Below are 14077 nucleotides of genomic sequence, written 5' to 3' on the forward strand. Positions count from 1 at the left end.
GACCGCGGGGAGGGGGAGGGGAAAACCGCGGGCGCCGCGGAGAAGGGAGAGGGGGGAACCGCGTGTTTCGGGCGCCGCGCGGGAGGGAAAGGGGGGAACCGCGTTTTTCAGGCGTCGCGAGGGAGGGGGAGGGGGGAACCGCGTTTTTCAGGCGTCGCGAGGGAAGGGGAGGGAGGAACCGCGTTTTCCGGCGCCACGGGGCGACCGCGTTTTCGCCGCGCCGCGGAGCGTTCGCGTTTTCGGGCGTCGCGGGGCGAGGAGACCCGCGTTCGCGTTTCGCCGCGCCGCGGAGTCCGCGTGACGTCACACGGCACGCTCGCGTTATCTCCCCCTCGTAGATGTTTCTCCTCCGTCCCCCATTCGTCTTCTCGTTCGCGCGGTCTCTTTCTCTCGCGCGCGGTCCCTCTCGCTTCCGGCCCCCGTTCGCGTTCTCGCTCGTGGCCCCGTTCGCGGTCTCTTTTCTTCGCGCGTTCTCGCTCGCGATCGCGTATTTTTTCTTCGCCAGCGATATTTAATTGTTCAGATCTTCGCGATATTTAATTTTTAATATTACATTTAAGTAAACAATAAACGAAGACAGCTTTATGACAGGAAATGGGATAAACGGTAAATGACGAGGAAAAACTTTTTAACCATATTATATGCATTTATTTATCATGTAGCGCATTATACACAATAGTATCCAAAGCGTAGACTAATAATTCGCAATCAATAATCGAATTTTTATCATAAACGTCACGCAAGATTGTAACTGCGTTACATTTATCAGTGATACAATTTTGACGTAAAATTGTTACAAACTTTTTGAATTTTTTACTTACGCCGTGAACATTTTGACATAGTTGAAAATACACATTCTTGACGCAATGTTCTAGTTCGAACAGGAAGAGTACAGTTGACGGTTTCATGTACAAGCTGGTGCCGCACGACGTCAATTTTACAATATCTGCGTCACGTATTTTAACAAGCTCCAGATCTCGAAAAGTTAGCGATGATGGTGCCGATGACTGCACGAGTCGCTGTATATCTGCACGTTTTTCGATGAGTGTCACCCACGTTGCATGTAGCAGAATTATCCGATTGCCTCGGTTATCGCCAATAAGTATATCCACAGAGGACATAGGTCCCGCGTTGATTCCAACATCCAAAAATATATACGCTGTTGATGTCAAGGCAAATCTCCTTCCCAAAATACGTGGCGTGTAGCGGGGTTTATCAAAACTAAAAAAATACAATTATATGTTTATAAAAGTTTTTTTTTGCACAAGTATATATAAAATTAGCGGTACTTACTCATTGTGCTGTTTCTCGCACGTTTCGTCCTGAATCGGAACGTAGTAGTTCGCACCATGAGTGTTCATCGTATCTGGAGGCTGTTTGCGACGTACTCGAACCGTATCGAACTCTTGACTGTGCTCTAGAATCCTCATAGACCATTTATACATACCCAAAACTGCAAATCTTGCAAAAATAGCGCCAATGCACGGCTGCTGCATGGTGACCGCCACCACAATCCACATATACGTTAAATGTGATATCTTTGTCAAGAACATTCGTGATGAGATCACCTCATCGGGCATCAAATATGATTTCTTTTCAAGAGCATACGTGTCTCGCGATGATTTCATCGAACACGTGCAAAACTGCAAATTTTGCAATTTCGAATAAGTCAATGGAGCGTTATTGTTTTCAAGAACATGTCGCGACATGTCTCGCGATGATTTCATCGAACACATGCAAAACTGCAAATAGCGCCGATGTACGGCCGCTGCATTGATACAGATCAAATCACCAAAAGTCAATGGCGCGTTTTCGTGAACGTACGTGTCTCGCAATGATTTCATCGAACACGTGCAAAACTGCAAATTTTGCAAATAGCGCCGATGTACGGCTGCTGAGATGAAATTAGATATGATAAGCAAACGATGCATCATTAGTAGAATATAAAATGACGAATCTAGGGGATACGCTCAATAGTCGAGAACTGGAAGTCGTGAGTGCAACAAATGGCGTTAGCAAGAGGATCGTGCAATAACATGGAGCAAGAGTTGTTGGAGCAATCCACCCTGTTAAATTCGAGGGAAGACTTTGCCGCGTGGGAGCAACGATGCGACGAGTTTATCGAATCGTTGGAAGAACAAAGCCGAATTAAACGGCCACGATTATCAATCGATCAGTCATCGATCGGTCTCAAACAGTTATTGGTCGCTTGTATCGCAAGACTCGAAGGTTTGAAAGACTTGGTACGTCAACGTTTCGTACATGTGGGTGCGGGATACAGTGCGAGTGAGACAGGACTCAGATGGTGCGAGATAGATCCGGCTTTTGAAAGCCGTATATTGACTGGTGCGGTGATAAATTCCAAACACATCGACCCTCGTCAATTTCTCAAAAATGCGAGAGAAATTGTACTCGATCGTGTGCGGAACGTCATGCAACGACATGACAATGTAAAAATTAACACAGTGTTTAATGGTGAATTTGTTGCGGGTGACAAACGCGCGAATAAAAGTATCGCAACGAGAAACTATGAAGTCTTTCGTGAGTCTAATCTGCACGAGTGGTACAAGAGACACGTCATCGAGCCTACCTTAGCAAAGCTGGAGGAATTCCAGGAACGTGATAGCGGATGGGCGTTGTCGCGTATACTCAATTTAATGGTAAATGTGAACAAATACAATCCGTTGCACGCGGGGTGTATTGTGGAAATACCGCAAGAAATTAAAAAGAAGAACGCGGTGATAAACGTGCGATCAATAGACAATGCATGTTTCGCATGGTCAGTGGTGGCTGCTCTGTATCCAGTTGAGGAACACACATATCGGAAATCGTCGTATCCTCATTACACGTCGGTGCTAGATCTTACGGACATTGAGTTTCCAATGACGTTGGATCAAATTAAAAATTTGAAAATCACAACAACATCTCCATCAACGTGTACAGCATCGAGAAAAAAAACAAGAAACTTACTATCTTGCCAATACGGGTTACTGACCGAAAGATGGACAGACATGTAAATCTGCTGTACGTGCATAACGACAACGTGGGACATTTTGCGTGGATCAAGAACCTATCCCGCCTCGTGAGCTCGCAAATCAACCGACACCATGGTCGGAAATACTTTTGCGATCGGTAAGTACCTATAGTTCTTTTAATAATATATAGAATATTTTGTGTATAAAAAATTTATAATATTTGCGTTTATTTTTTTTTGCAGATGTTTGCACTACTTCAGCTCCAACGAGAAATTGACTGCCCACACCGTCGACTGTCAGGAGATGAATGACTGCGCGATCAAGTTACCGAGCGATAACGACAAGTGGTTGGCTTTTAAAAATCACAACAGGAAGGAACGAGTTCCGTTTGTCGTATACGCCGACCTGGAGTGTACCCTGGAGAATATGGAAGCGGATCCGGCAACGTCCAGGTACACATATCAACATCATCGCGTGTTTAGCATAGGGTACTACGTGCGTTGCTCGTACGACGAGTCGTTATCTATGTATCGGTTTCGTCGCGATAAGGATTGCGTCGCGTGGTTCGCCGAGGAGCTAAGACGTTTAGCTCACGACGTAAAAACTATATTGTCCACTAATATACCCATGGCAGATTTCACGCGAGACGAGTGGGAAAAGTTTAACAGCGCAACGCACTGTCACGTGTGCGAAGAACCGTTCGAGCCAGACGACGTGCGAGTACGCGACCATTGTCACCTGACCGGTCGATACAGAGGTCCCGCGCATTCAAATTGTAACTTAAATTATAAAGATTCGCATTGCATTCCCATAGTGTTTCATAATTTATCGTGATACAATGCAAATTTTATTATAACTGAAATAGCAACAGCATACGAAGGACATGTAGATTTACTCCCGATCACAAAAGAAAAATATATTTCGTTTACAAAAACGTTCAAAGCACCGAAGATAAAGATAAGAAAACGTGCGTCAAATTGCGATTTATCGATTCGTACAAGTTTCTCACCGCTAGTCTCGACAAATTGGCATCTTATCTCAGCAAGGATAAACTGCGAATATTGCAACGCGAATTTTGTGAATTATCCGCAGAAAATTTTAATTTGCTGACACGAAAAGGCGTATTTCCATATGAATACATTGACTGCGTCGAAAAATTGGAGGACTTGTGTTTACCACCGCGCGACTCGTTTTACAGTTCATTGACAGGTGACACCGTATCCGAGAGCGATTACGCGCACGCCGTCGACGTCTGGCAGCGGTTCTCCATTCGAACGCTCGGTGATTACAGCGATTTATATCTCAAGACCGATGTCTTGCTGTTGGCCGATATCTTTGAAAATTTTCGCGATACTTGCGTCGCGAGTTATGGACTCGATCCGGCGTATTATTATACTCTACCGGGTTTTACGTGGGATGCTATGTTGAAGCATACACACATCAATTTCGAATTGCTCACCGACATTGACATGGTCATGTTTATCGAACGCGGTATACGCGGCGGTTTGAGTCAATGTTCAAACAGATACGCGCTGGCCAACAACAAGTACATGCAGTCGTACGATCCATCGAAACCGTCGTCGTACCTCATGTATTTTGATGTAAATAATTTATACGGCTGGGCAATGAGTCAACCATTGCCATACGCAGATTTTAAATGGGTCGACGACGTAACCGATTTTAATGTTATGGATGTCGCGTTGGATTCCCCGATAGGCTACATTCTCGAAGTCGACTTGGAGTATCCGCAACATCTTCACGACGCGCACACTGACCTACCGTTCTGTCCGACGCGCGATAAACCACCCGGCAAGCGGCAGGACAAGCTCCTCGCAACATTATACAATAAGAAACGTTATGTAATACATTATCGCAACCTGCAGCAGTGTACTCGTCACGGTCTCCGTATATCAAAAATTCACCGTATACTGAAATTCGCGCAATCTCCATGGCTTCGCGATTATATAGACCTCAATACGAAATTTAGAACGTTGGCCAACAATGATTTCGAGAAAAATTTATACAAATTGATGAACAATGCCGTGTTTGGCAAAACCATGGAGAATGTGCGCAATCACGTTGACGTGCGACTCGTGACTCATTGGGAGGGTAGATACGGCGCGGAGGCTATGATTGCGAAACCAAATTTTCATAGCCGAAGCGTCTTTTCGGAGAATTTAGTAGCAATAGAAATGCGAAAACTCGAGGTGAAGTTCGACAAACCAATCTATGTGGGTATGTGCATCCTCGATATATCCAAGACATGTTTGTACGAATTTCATCACGAGTACATGTTACCGTTGTATCGCGACAAGTGTAAAGTCACGTACACCGATACTGACAGTCTCATTTATCACATCGAGTGCGACGATGTGTATGATATCATGAAGCGTCACATTCATAGATTTGACACTAGCGATTATGTGATTGATAATACGTATGGTATCCCACTCGTCAATAAAAAAGTTCCGGGCTTAATGAAAGACGAAAATAACGGTGCGATAATGACCGAATTCGTCGGGCTTAGAGCAAAGATGTACGCCTTGCGAGTGGACGGTAAGAAAGATACAAAAAAGGCTAAAGGTGTTAAGAGTAACGTCGTAGCCATATAACGCTCTTTGCATGGTCGCCACCGACTTTGATCGCGCACGTAATTTCTGATTAATCCTCTCCATTGATAGTACGGTTCCGCACCGCCTCTTCCGAGCGATATACCAAACTTGTTGATCGGCATTTCGATGTTGATTGAATGACTCGCTGTCGCGCCACTTAATTTATAATAAGTCCAGCCTTGCGAAGTTCCTCGATAATCGACAGGATTTCGTTATCGCGACCGGTGTGACCCGCTAAGCGAAATAAATGTTTTATTTCCTTTTCCTACATACTTTGTAGTATAATATAGATGTTTTAGCTGTTCAAGAGCTGTTTTTTAGTTGTTTGATGGCTGGTTTTAGCTGTTTTTAGTTGTTTAAAAGAAGTTTGATAGCGATTCAATAGCGGTTCAATATCAGTTAAACAGATCGCAGTTATACAGATAACTGTTTTAATTGTTTCATAGCTGTTCAAGAGCTGTTTGATAGCTGTTTTTAGCTGTTTCATAACGGTTCAATAGCTGTTTGATAGCTGTTTTTAGCTGTTTCATAGCGGTTCAAGAGCTGTTTTAGTTGTTTGATAGCTGTTCAAGAGCTGTTTGATAGCTGTTTTTAGCTGTTTCATAGCGGTTCAATAGCTGTTTGATAGCTGTTTTTAGCTGTTTTTAGCTGTTTCATAGCGGTTCAATAGCTGTTCAATAGCTGTTTCATAGCTGTTTTTAGCTGTTTTTAGCTGTTTCATAGCGGTTCAATAGCTGTTTTTAGCTGTTTTTAGCTGTTTCATAGCGGTTCAATAGCTGTTTGATAGCTGTTTTTAGCTGTTTTTAGCTGTTTCATAGCGGTTCAATAGCTGTTTGATAGCTGTTTTTAGCTGTTTTTAGCTGTTTCATAGCGGTTCAATAGCTGTTTTACAGATCAAATCACCGAAAGTCAATGGCGCGATATCGTTTTCGAGAACATACGTGTCTCGCGGTGACTTCATCGCACACGTGCAAAACTGCACATCGCAGATTTTTCGGCAGGCGCATCCGTACGGCTACTGAGATAAAATTAGATATGATAAACAAACGATGTGACAATAGTGTGATGTAGTAGGAGTGCAGAAAACTAATCCTGTGACGTTTCTGTTGGAAGATTCCTGTGGAAAACCCGTCGCCGGCGGCTTCTACGAATACGAGTTACATCGCGTTGCTAATCCCGATGTGTATCTCGTTGAAAAAGTTTTACGCAAAAGAGGGGATGAGGTTTATGTAAAGTGGTTAGGATTTGATAATTCATACAATTCGTGGATACACAAGATTAATGTATTGTAAAAATTTATTACAGTATAAAAACATACATATATACATATGAGTCATTTATTTTTCTAAATATCTAAATGTAATTACAATATATTTACAGCGGTATTTACAATATATTTTCAATATATTTACAATGGTATTTACAATATATTTACAATGGTATTTTATAATGTCCCCATGGCAGCGTTTCGGTAGAACCGGGTATAATGTATCGCTTATCATCGTACGGACTTAGAGCTATTTTCGTTTCGGACACGGTGTATACCTCGTGTTTTTTGGATCTTATGCAGGTTTGCTGTCGCGTCATTTCAATTTCGTCGCGCAGACACCGCGTGTAATCGTCGAACGTTATCGACCTGGCTACGACGTTACTCTTAACACCTTTAGCCTTTTTTGTATCTTTCTTACCGTCCACTCGCAAGGCGTACATCTTTGCTCTAAGCCCGACGAATTCGGTCATTATCGCACCGTTATTTTCGTCTTTCATTAAGCCCGGAACTTTTTTATTGACGAGTGGGATACCATACGTATTATCGATCACATAATCGCTAGTGTCAAATCTATGAATGTGACGCTTCATGATATCATACACATCGTCGCACTCGATGTGATAAATGAGACTGTCAGTATCGGTGTACGTGACTTTACACTTGTCGCGATACAACGGTAACATGTACTCGTGATGAAATTCGTACAAACATGTCTTGGATATATCGAGGATGCACATACCCACATAGATTGGTTTGTCGAACTTCACCTCGAGTTTTCGCATTTCTATTGCTACTAAATTCTCCGAAAAGACGCTTCGGCTATGAAAATTTGGTTTCGCAATCATAGCCTCCGCGCCGTATCTACCCTCCCAATGAGTCACGAGTCGCACGTCAACGTGATTGCGCACATTCTCCATGGTTTTGCCAAACACGGCATTGTTCATCAATTTGTATAAATTTTTCTCGAAATCATTGTTGGCCAACGTTCTAAATTTCGTATTGAGGTCTATATAATCGCGAAGCCATGGAGATTGCGCGAATTTCAGTATACGGTGAATTTTTGATATACGGAGACCGTGACGAGTACACTGCTGCAGGTTGCGATAATGTATTACATAACGTTTCTTATTGTATAATGTTGCGAGGAGCTTGTCCTGCCGCTTGCCAGGTGGTTTATCGCGCGTCGGACAGAACGGTAGGTCAGTGTGCGCGTCGTGAAGATGTTGCGGATACTCCAAGTCGACTTCGAGAATGTAGCCTATCGGGGAATCCAACGCGACATCCATAACATTAAAATCGGTTACGTCGTCGACCCATTTAAAATCTGCGTATGGCAATGGTTGACTCATTGCCCAGCCGTATAAATTATTTACATCAAAATACATGAGGTACGACGACGGTTTCGATGGATCGTACGACTGCATGTACTTGTTGTTGGCCAGCGCGTATCTGTTTGAACATTGACTCAAACCGCCGCGTATACCGCGTTCGATAAACATGACCATGTCAATGTCGGTGAGCAATTCGAAATTGATGTATGTATGCTTCAACATAGCATCCCACGTAAAACCCGGTAGAGTATAATAATACGCCGGATCGAGTCCATAACTCGCGACGCAAGTATCGCGAAAATTTTCAAAGATATCGGCCAACAGCAAGACATCGGTCTTGAGATATAAATCGCTGTAATCACCGAGCGTTCGAATGGAGAACCGCTGCCAGACGTCGACGGCGTGCGCGTAATCGCTCTCGGATACGGTGTCACCTGTCAATGAACTGTAAAACGAGTCGCGCGGTGGTAAACACAAGTCCTCCAATTTTTCGACGCAGTCAATGTATTCATATGGAAATACGCCTTTTCGTGTCAGCAAATTAAAATTTTCTGCGGATAATTCACAAAATTCGCGTTGCAATATTCGCAGTTTATCCTTGCTGAGATAAGATGCCAATTTGTCGAGACTAGCGGTGAGAAACTTGTACGAATCGATAAATCGCAATTTGACGCACGTTTTCTTATCTTTATCTTCGGTGCTTTGAACGTTTTTTGTAAACGAAATATATTTTTCTTTTGTGATCGGGAGTAAATCTACATGTCCTTCGTATGCTGTTGCTATTTCAGTTATAATAAAATGTGCATCGTATCCCGATAAATTATGAAACACTATGGGAATGCAATGCGAATCTTTATAATTTAAGTTACAATTTGAATGCGCGGGACCTCTGTATCGACCGGTCAGGTGACAATGGTCGCGTACTCGCACGTCGTCTGGCTCGAACGGTTTTTCGCACACGTGACAGTGCGTTGCGCTGTTAAACTTTTCCCACTCGTCTCGCGTGAAATCTGCCATGGGTATATTAGTGGACAATATAGTTTTTACGTCGTGAGCTAAACGTCTTAGCTCCTCGGCGAACCACGCGACGCAATCCTTATCGCGACGAAACCGATACATAGATAACGACTCGTCGTACGAGCAACGCACGTAGTACCCTATGCTAAACACGCGATGATGTTGATATGTGTACCTGGACGTTGCCGGATCCGCTTCCATATTCTCCAGGGTACACTCCAGGTCGGCGTATACGACAAACGGAACTCGTTCCTTCCTGTTGTGATTTTTAAAAGCCAACCACTTGTCGTTATCGCTCGGTAACTTGATCGCGCAGTCATTCATCTCCTGACAGTCGACGGTGTGGGCAGTCAATTTCTCGTTGGAGCTGAAGTAGTGCAAACATCTGCAAAAAAAAATAAACGCAAATATTATAATTTTTTTATACACAAAATATTCTATATATTATTAAAAGAACTATAGGTACTTACCGATCGCAAAAGTATTTCCGACCATGGTGTCGGTTGATTTGCGAGCTCACGAGGCGGGATAGGTTCTTGATCCACGCAAAATGTCCCACGTTGTCGTTATGCACGTACAGCAGATTTACATGTCTGTCCATCTTTCGGTCAGTAACCCGTATTGGCAAGATAGTAAGTTTCTTGTTTTTTTTCTCGATGCTGTACACGTTGATGGAGATGTTGTTGTGATTTTCAAATTTTTTAATTTGATCCAACGTCATTGGAAACTCAATGTCCGTAAGATCTAGCACCGACGTGTAATGAGGATACGACGATTTCCGATATGTGTGTTCCTCAACTGGATACAGAGCAGCCACCACTGACCATGCGAAACATGCATTGTCTATTGATCGCACGTTTATCACCGCGTTCTTCTTTTTAATTTCTTGCGGTATTTCCACAATACACCCCGCGTGCAACGGATTGTATTTGTTCACATTTACCATTAAATTGAGTATACGCGACAACGCCCATCCGCTATCACGTTCCTGGAATTCCTCCAGCTTTGCTAAGGTAGGCTCGATGACGTGTCTCTTGTACCACTCGTGCAGATTAGACTCACGAAAGACTTCATAGTTTCTCGTTGCGATACTTTTATTCGCGCGTTTGTCACCCGCAACAAATTCACCATTAAACACTGTGTTAATTTTTACATTGTCATGTCGTTGCATGACGTTCCGCACACGATCGAGTACAATTTCTCTCGCATTTTTGAGAAATTGACGAGGGTCGATGTGTTTGGAATTTATCACCGCACCAGTCAATATACGGCTTTCAAAAGCCGGATCTATCTCGCACCATCTGAGTCCTGTCTCACTCGCACTGTATCCCGCACCCACATGTACGAAACGTTGACGTACCAAGTCTTTCAAACCTTCGAGTCTTGCGATACAAGCGACCAATGACTGTTTGAGACCGATCGATGACTGATCGATTGATAATCGTGGCCGTTTAATTCGGCTTTGTTCTTCCAACGATTCGATAAACTCGTCGCATCGTTGCTCCCACGCGGCAAAGTCTTCCCTCGAATTTAACAGGGTGGATTGCTCCAACAACTCTTGCTCCATGTTATTGCACGATCCTCTTGCTAACGCCATTTGTTGCACTCACGACTTCCAGTTCTCGACTATTGAGCGTATCCCCTAGATTCGTCATTTTATATTCTACTAATGATGCATCGTTTGCTTATCATATCTAATTTCATCTCAGCAGCCGTACATCGGCGCTATTTGCAAAATTTGCAGTTTTGCACGTGTTCGATGAAATCATTGCGAGACACGTACGTTCACGAAAACGCGCCATTGACTTTTGGTGATTTGATCTGTATCAATGCAGCGGCCGTACATCGGCGCTATTTGCAGTTTTGCATGTGTTCGATGAAATCATCGCGAGACATGTCGCGACATGTTCTTGAAAACAATAACGCTCCATTGACTTATTCGAAATTGCAAAATTTGCAGTTTTGCACGTGTTCGATGAAATCATCGCGAGACACGTATGCTCTTGAAAAGAAATCATATTTGATGCCCGATGAGGTGATCTCATCACGAATGTTCTTGACAAAGATATCACATTTAACGTATATGTGGATTGTGGTGGCGGTCACCATGCAGCAGCCGTGCATTGGCGCTATTTTTGCAAGATTTGCAGTTTTGGGTATGTATAAATGGTCTATGAGGATTCTAGAGCACAGTCAAGAGTTCGATACGGTTCGAGTACGTCGCAAACAGCCTCCAGATACGATGAACACTCATGGTGCGAACTACTACGTTCCGATTCAGGACGAAACGTGCGAGAAACAGCACAATGAGTAAGTACCGCTAATTTTTATATATACTTGTGCAAAAAAAAACTTTTATAAACATATAATTGTATTTTTTTAGTTTTGATAAACCCCGCTACACGCCACGTATTTTGGGAAGGAGATTTGCCTTGACATCAACAGCGTATATATTTTTGGATGTTGGAATCAACGCGGGACCTATGTCCTCTGTGGATATACTTATTGGCGATAACCGAGGCAATCGGATAATTCTGCTACATGCAACGTGGGTGACACTCATCGAAAAACGTGCAGATATACAGCGACTCGTGCAGTCATCGGCACCATCATCGCTAACTTTTCGAGATCTGGAGCTTGTTAAAATACGTGACGCAGATATTGTAAAATTGACGTCGTGCGGCACCAGCTTGTACATGAAACCGTCAACTGTACTCTTCCTGTTCGAACTAGAACATTGCGTCGAGAATGTGTATTTTCAACTATGTCAAAATGTTCACGGCGTAAGTAAAAAATTCAAAAAGTTTGTAACAATTTTACGTCAAAATTGTATCACTGATAAATGTAACGCAGTTACAATCTTGCGTGACGTTTATGATAAAAATTCGATTATTGATTGCGAATTATTAGTCTACGCTTTGGATACTATTGTGTATAATGCGCTACATGATAAATAAATGCATATAATATGGTTAAAAAGTTTTTCCTCGTCATTTACCGTTTATCCCATTTCCTGTCATAAAGCTGTCTTCGTTTATTGTTTACTTAAATGTAATATTAAAAATTAAATATCGCGAAGATCTGAACGATTAAATATCGCTGGCGAAGAAAAAATACGCGATCGCGAGCGAGAACGCGCGAGGAAAAGAGACCGCGAACGGGGCCACGAGCGAGAACGCGAACGGGGGCCGGAAGCGAGAGGGACCGCGCGCGAGAGAAAGAGACCGCGCGAACGAGAAGACGAATGGGGGACGGAGGAGAAACATCTACGAGGGGGAGATAACGCGAGCGTGCCGTGTGACGTCACGCGGACTCCGCGGCGCGGCGAAACGCGAACGCGGGTCTCCTCGCCCCGCGACGCCCGAAAACGCGAACGCTCCGCGGCGCGGCGAAAACGCGGTCGCCCCGCGGCGCCGGAAAACGCGGTTCCCCCCTCCCCTTCTCTCGCGACGCCTGAAAAACGCGGTTCCCCCCTCCCCCTCCCTCGCGACGCCTGAAAAACGCGGTTCCCCCCTTTCCCTCCCCCGCGGCGCCCGAAACACGCGGTTCCCCCCTCCCCCTCCTCCGCGGCGCCCGCGGTTTCCCCCTCCCCCTCCCCCGCGGTCCCCCCCGCCCCTCACCCCCCTTCAGATCCCTACAGATGGCCGGGAATGCCCGTAGCTTACCTACTTTTATCGTCGACCACCGTATATTATTTATTACTTTATGACCTACACGTTGTCAAGTTTGTTACAAGACGTTTATCTGCGTGCGTTTACCGAATCAGTCTTTCGTTGTGCGTCGTGCCGATGGGATCTCGTCTTATAGATCGCTCTGCACAGATCATTCTCTTTGCCTTATTTTCTTATTATTCGGTTTGACTGCGATGTATTTTTTCTCCAGACTAACTGGTGAGTTTTTCTAGAATTTTAATTTAAGACAAGGATGTAACTCTTAATTACGTTACAGATTTGGACCTTTTACTCTCACTAAGTTTCTGTCAAATTGAAACAGTAAACTCACCATGTTAAGGGAGAATATATATTTTTGATATTAATATTATACCACTGAGGATGGCTCGAACAGGAGCCGAAACGTTTGGAATTTTGTAATTCGAGGAATAAATCACATTTATATCTGAACGCACCGTGATCCGCGTTGTGACCCTTACAGCCCTTTCTACTTATATTTTTAAGCGATTGCAATATCCAGTACGACTTGCATTTGCAATGACTATAAATAAAGCACAAGGACAATCACTAAAGGTGGCAGGTATTAATTTAGAAAGTCCATGTTTTTCCCATGGACAACTATATGTTGCCTGCTCAAGAGTAGGCACGCCAAAAGATTTATACATTTATGCACCGGAAGAAAAAACAAAAAATATTGTTTATCAGAAAGCATTAGAATAATAAATCAATCATAATTAACACGAAGGTGGGGGATGGGGGAGGTTTTTAGCCGGTGCAAGTCCGGCATAACCTTAGGGACCGGCCCTAGGGTATGCATTAGGCATTTTCCTCCTGCAACAAAAAAAAAAAAACCGAATATCTTAAAATTGGCGTAAATACAATGTTGGAAACTGGTTTTAAAATTAAATAAATGTTTCGAGAAATATTAAGTATAAATGAACAATATTTTTTTAATAATAATACTCATCTTTTAATAATTTTCTGAATAAATAAAGTAGTTTAAAGAAAAACGACTCCCGGGCGAACCCCGGGTAACCAGATTAGATATAATTATATATTTTTGGGTACAATTAGATCAAATCTTTAATGGATCCATTTTTGTGGTAAATATGTAGAATCAAAAGTGAAATGATTTATTCCATATATTATAACTTGGCACTGCTTGAGACAGTGCCGTGTCTCTTGATACCGTTTTTATACT

The 14077-nt window shown here is 43.3% G+C and overlaps 2 protein-coding genes across 2 annotated transcripts; both read right to left on the reverse strand.

Annotated features, from left to right (window-relative positions):
* Positions 1–518: 518 nt before the first annotated feature.
* LOC139823867 (uncharacterized) lies at positions 519–2876 on the reverse strand. The gene is made up of 2 exons (XM_071796352.1): positions 1294–2876; positions 519–1221 (listed from the first exon to the last, which is right to left on the reverse strand). The coding sequence occupies exons 1-2, from the start codon at positions 1932–1934 to the stop codon at positions 648–650; spliced, it is 1215 nt and encodes a 404-aa protein (XP_071652453.1). The 5' UTR covers positions 1935–2876; the 3' UTR covers positions 519–647.
* A 6786-nt stretch (positions 2877–9662) lies between these two features.
* LOC139823873 (uncharacterized) lies at positions 9663–11656 on the reverse strand. The gene has a single exon (XM_071796354.1). The coding sequence runs from the start codon at positions 10800–10802 to the stop codon at positions 9672–9674; it is 1131 nt and encodes a 376-aa protein (XP_071652455.1). The 5' UTR covers positions 10803–11656; the 3' UTR covers positions 9663–9671.
* Positions 11657–14077: the final 2421 nt, after the last annotated feature.

The sequence above is a fragment of the Temnothorax longispinosus genome, unplaced genomic scaffold (genome assembly GCF_030848805.1).
Source record: "Temnothorax longispinosus isolate EJ_2023e unplaced genomic scaffold, Tlon_JGU_v1 HiC_scaffold_20, whole genome shotgun sequence".
NCBI lineage: Eukaryota > Metazoa > Arthropoda > Insecta > Hymenoptera > Formicidae > Temnothorax > Temnothorax longispinosus.

What these genes read in the sequence shown, in the direction of transcription:
- LOC139823867 (XM_071796352.1), bottom strand. Translation starts at nt 1,934, where the DNA reads ATGATGCATCGTTTGCTTATCATATCTAATTTCATCTCAGCAGCCGTA. An exon ending in TGCGAGAAACAGCACAATGA is followed by an intron (nt 1,222 to 1,293) that starts GTAAGTACCGCT and finishes GTATTTTTTTAG; the next exon opens with TTTTGATAAACCCCGCTACA.
- LOC139823873 (XM_071796354.1), bottom strand. Translation starts at nt 10,802, where the DNA reads ATGGCGTTAGCAAGAGGATCGTGCAATAACATGGAGCAAGAGTTGTTG.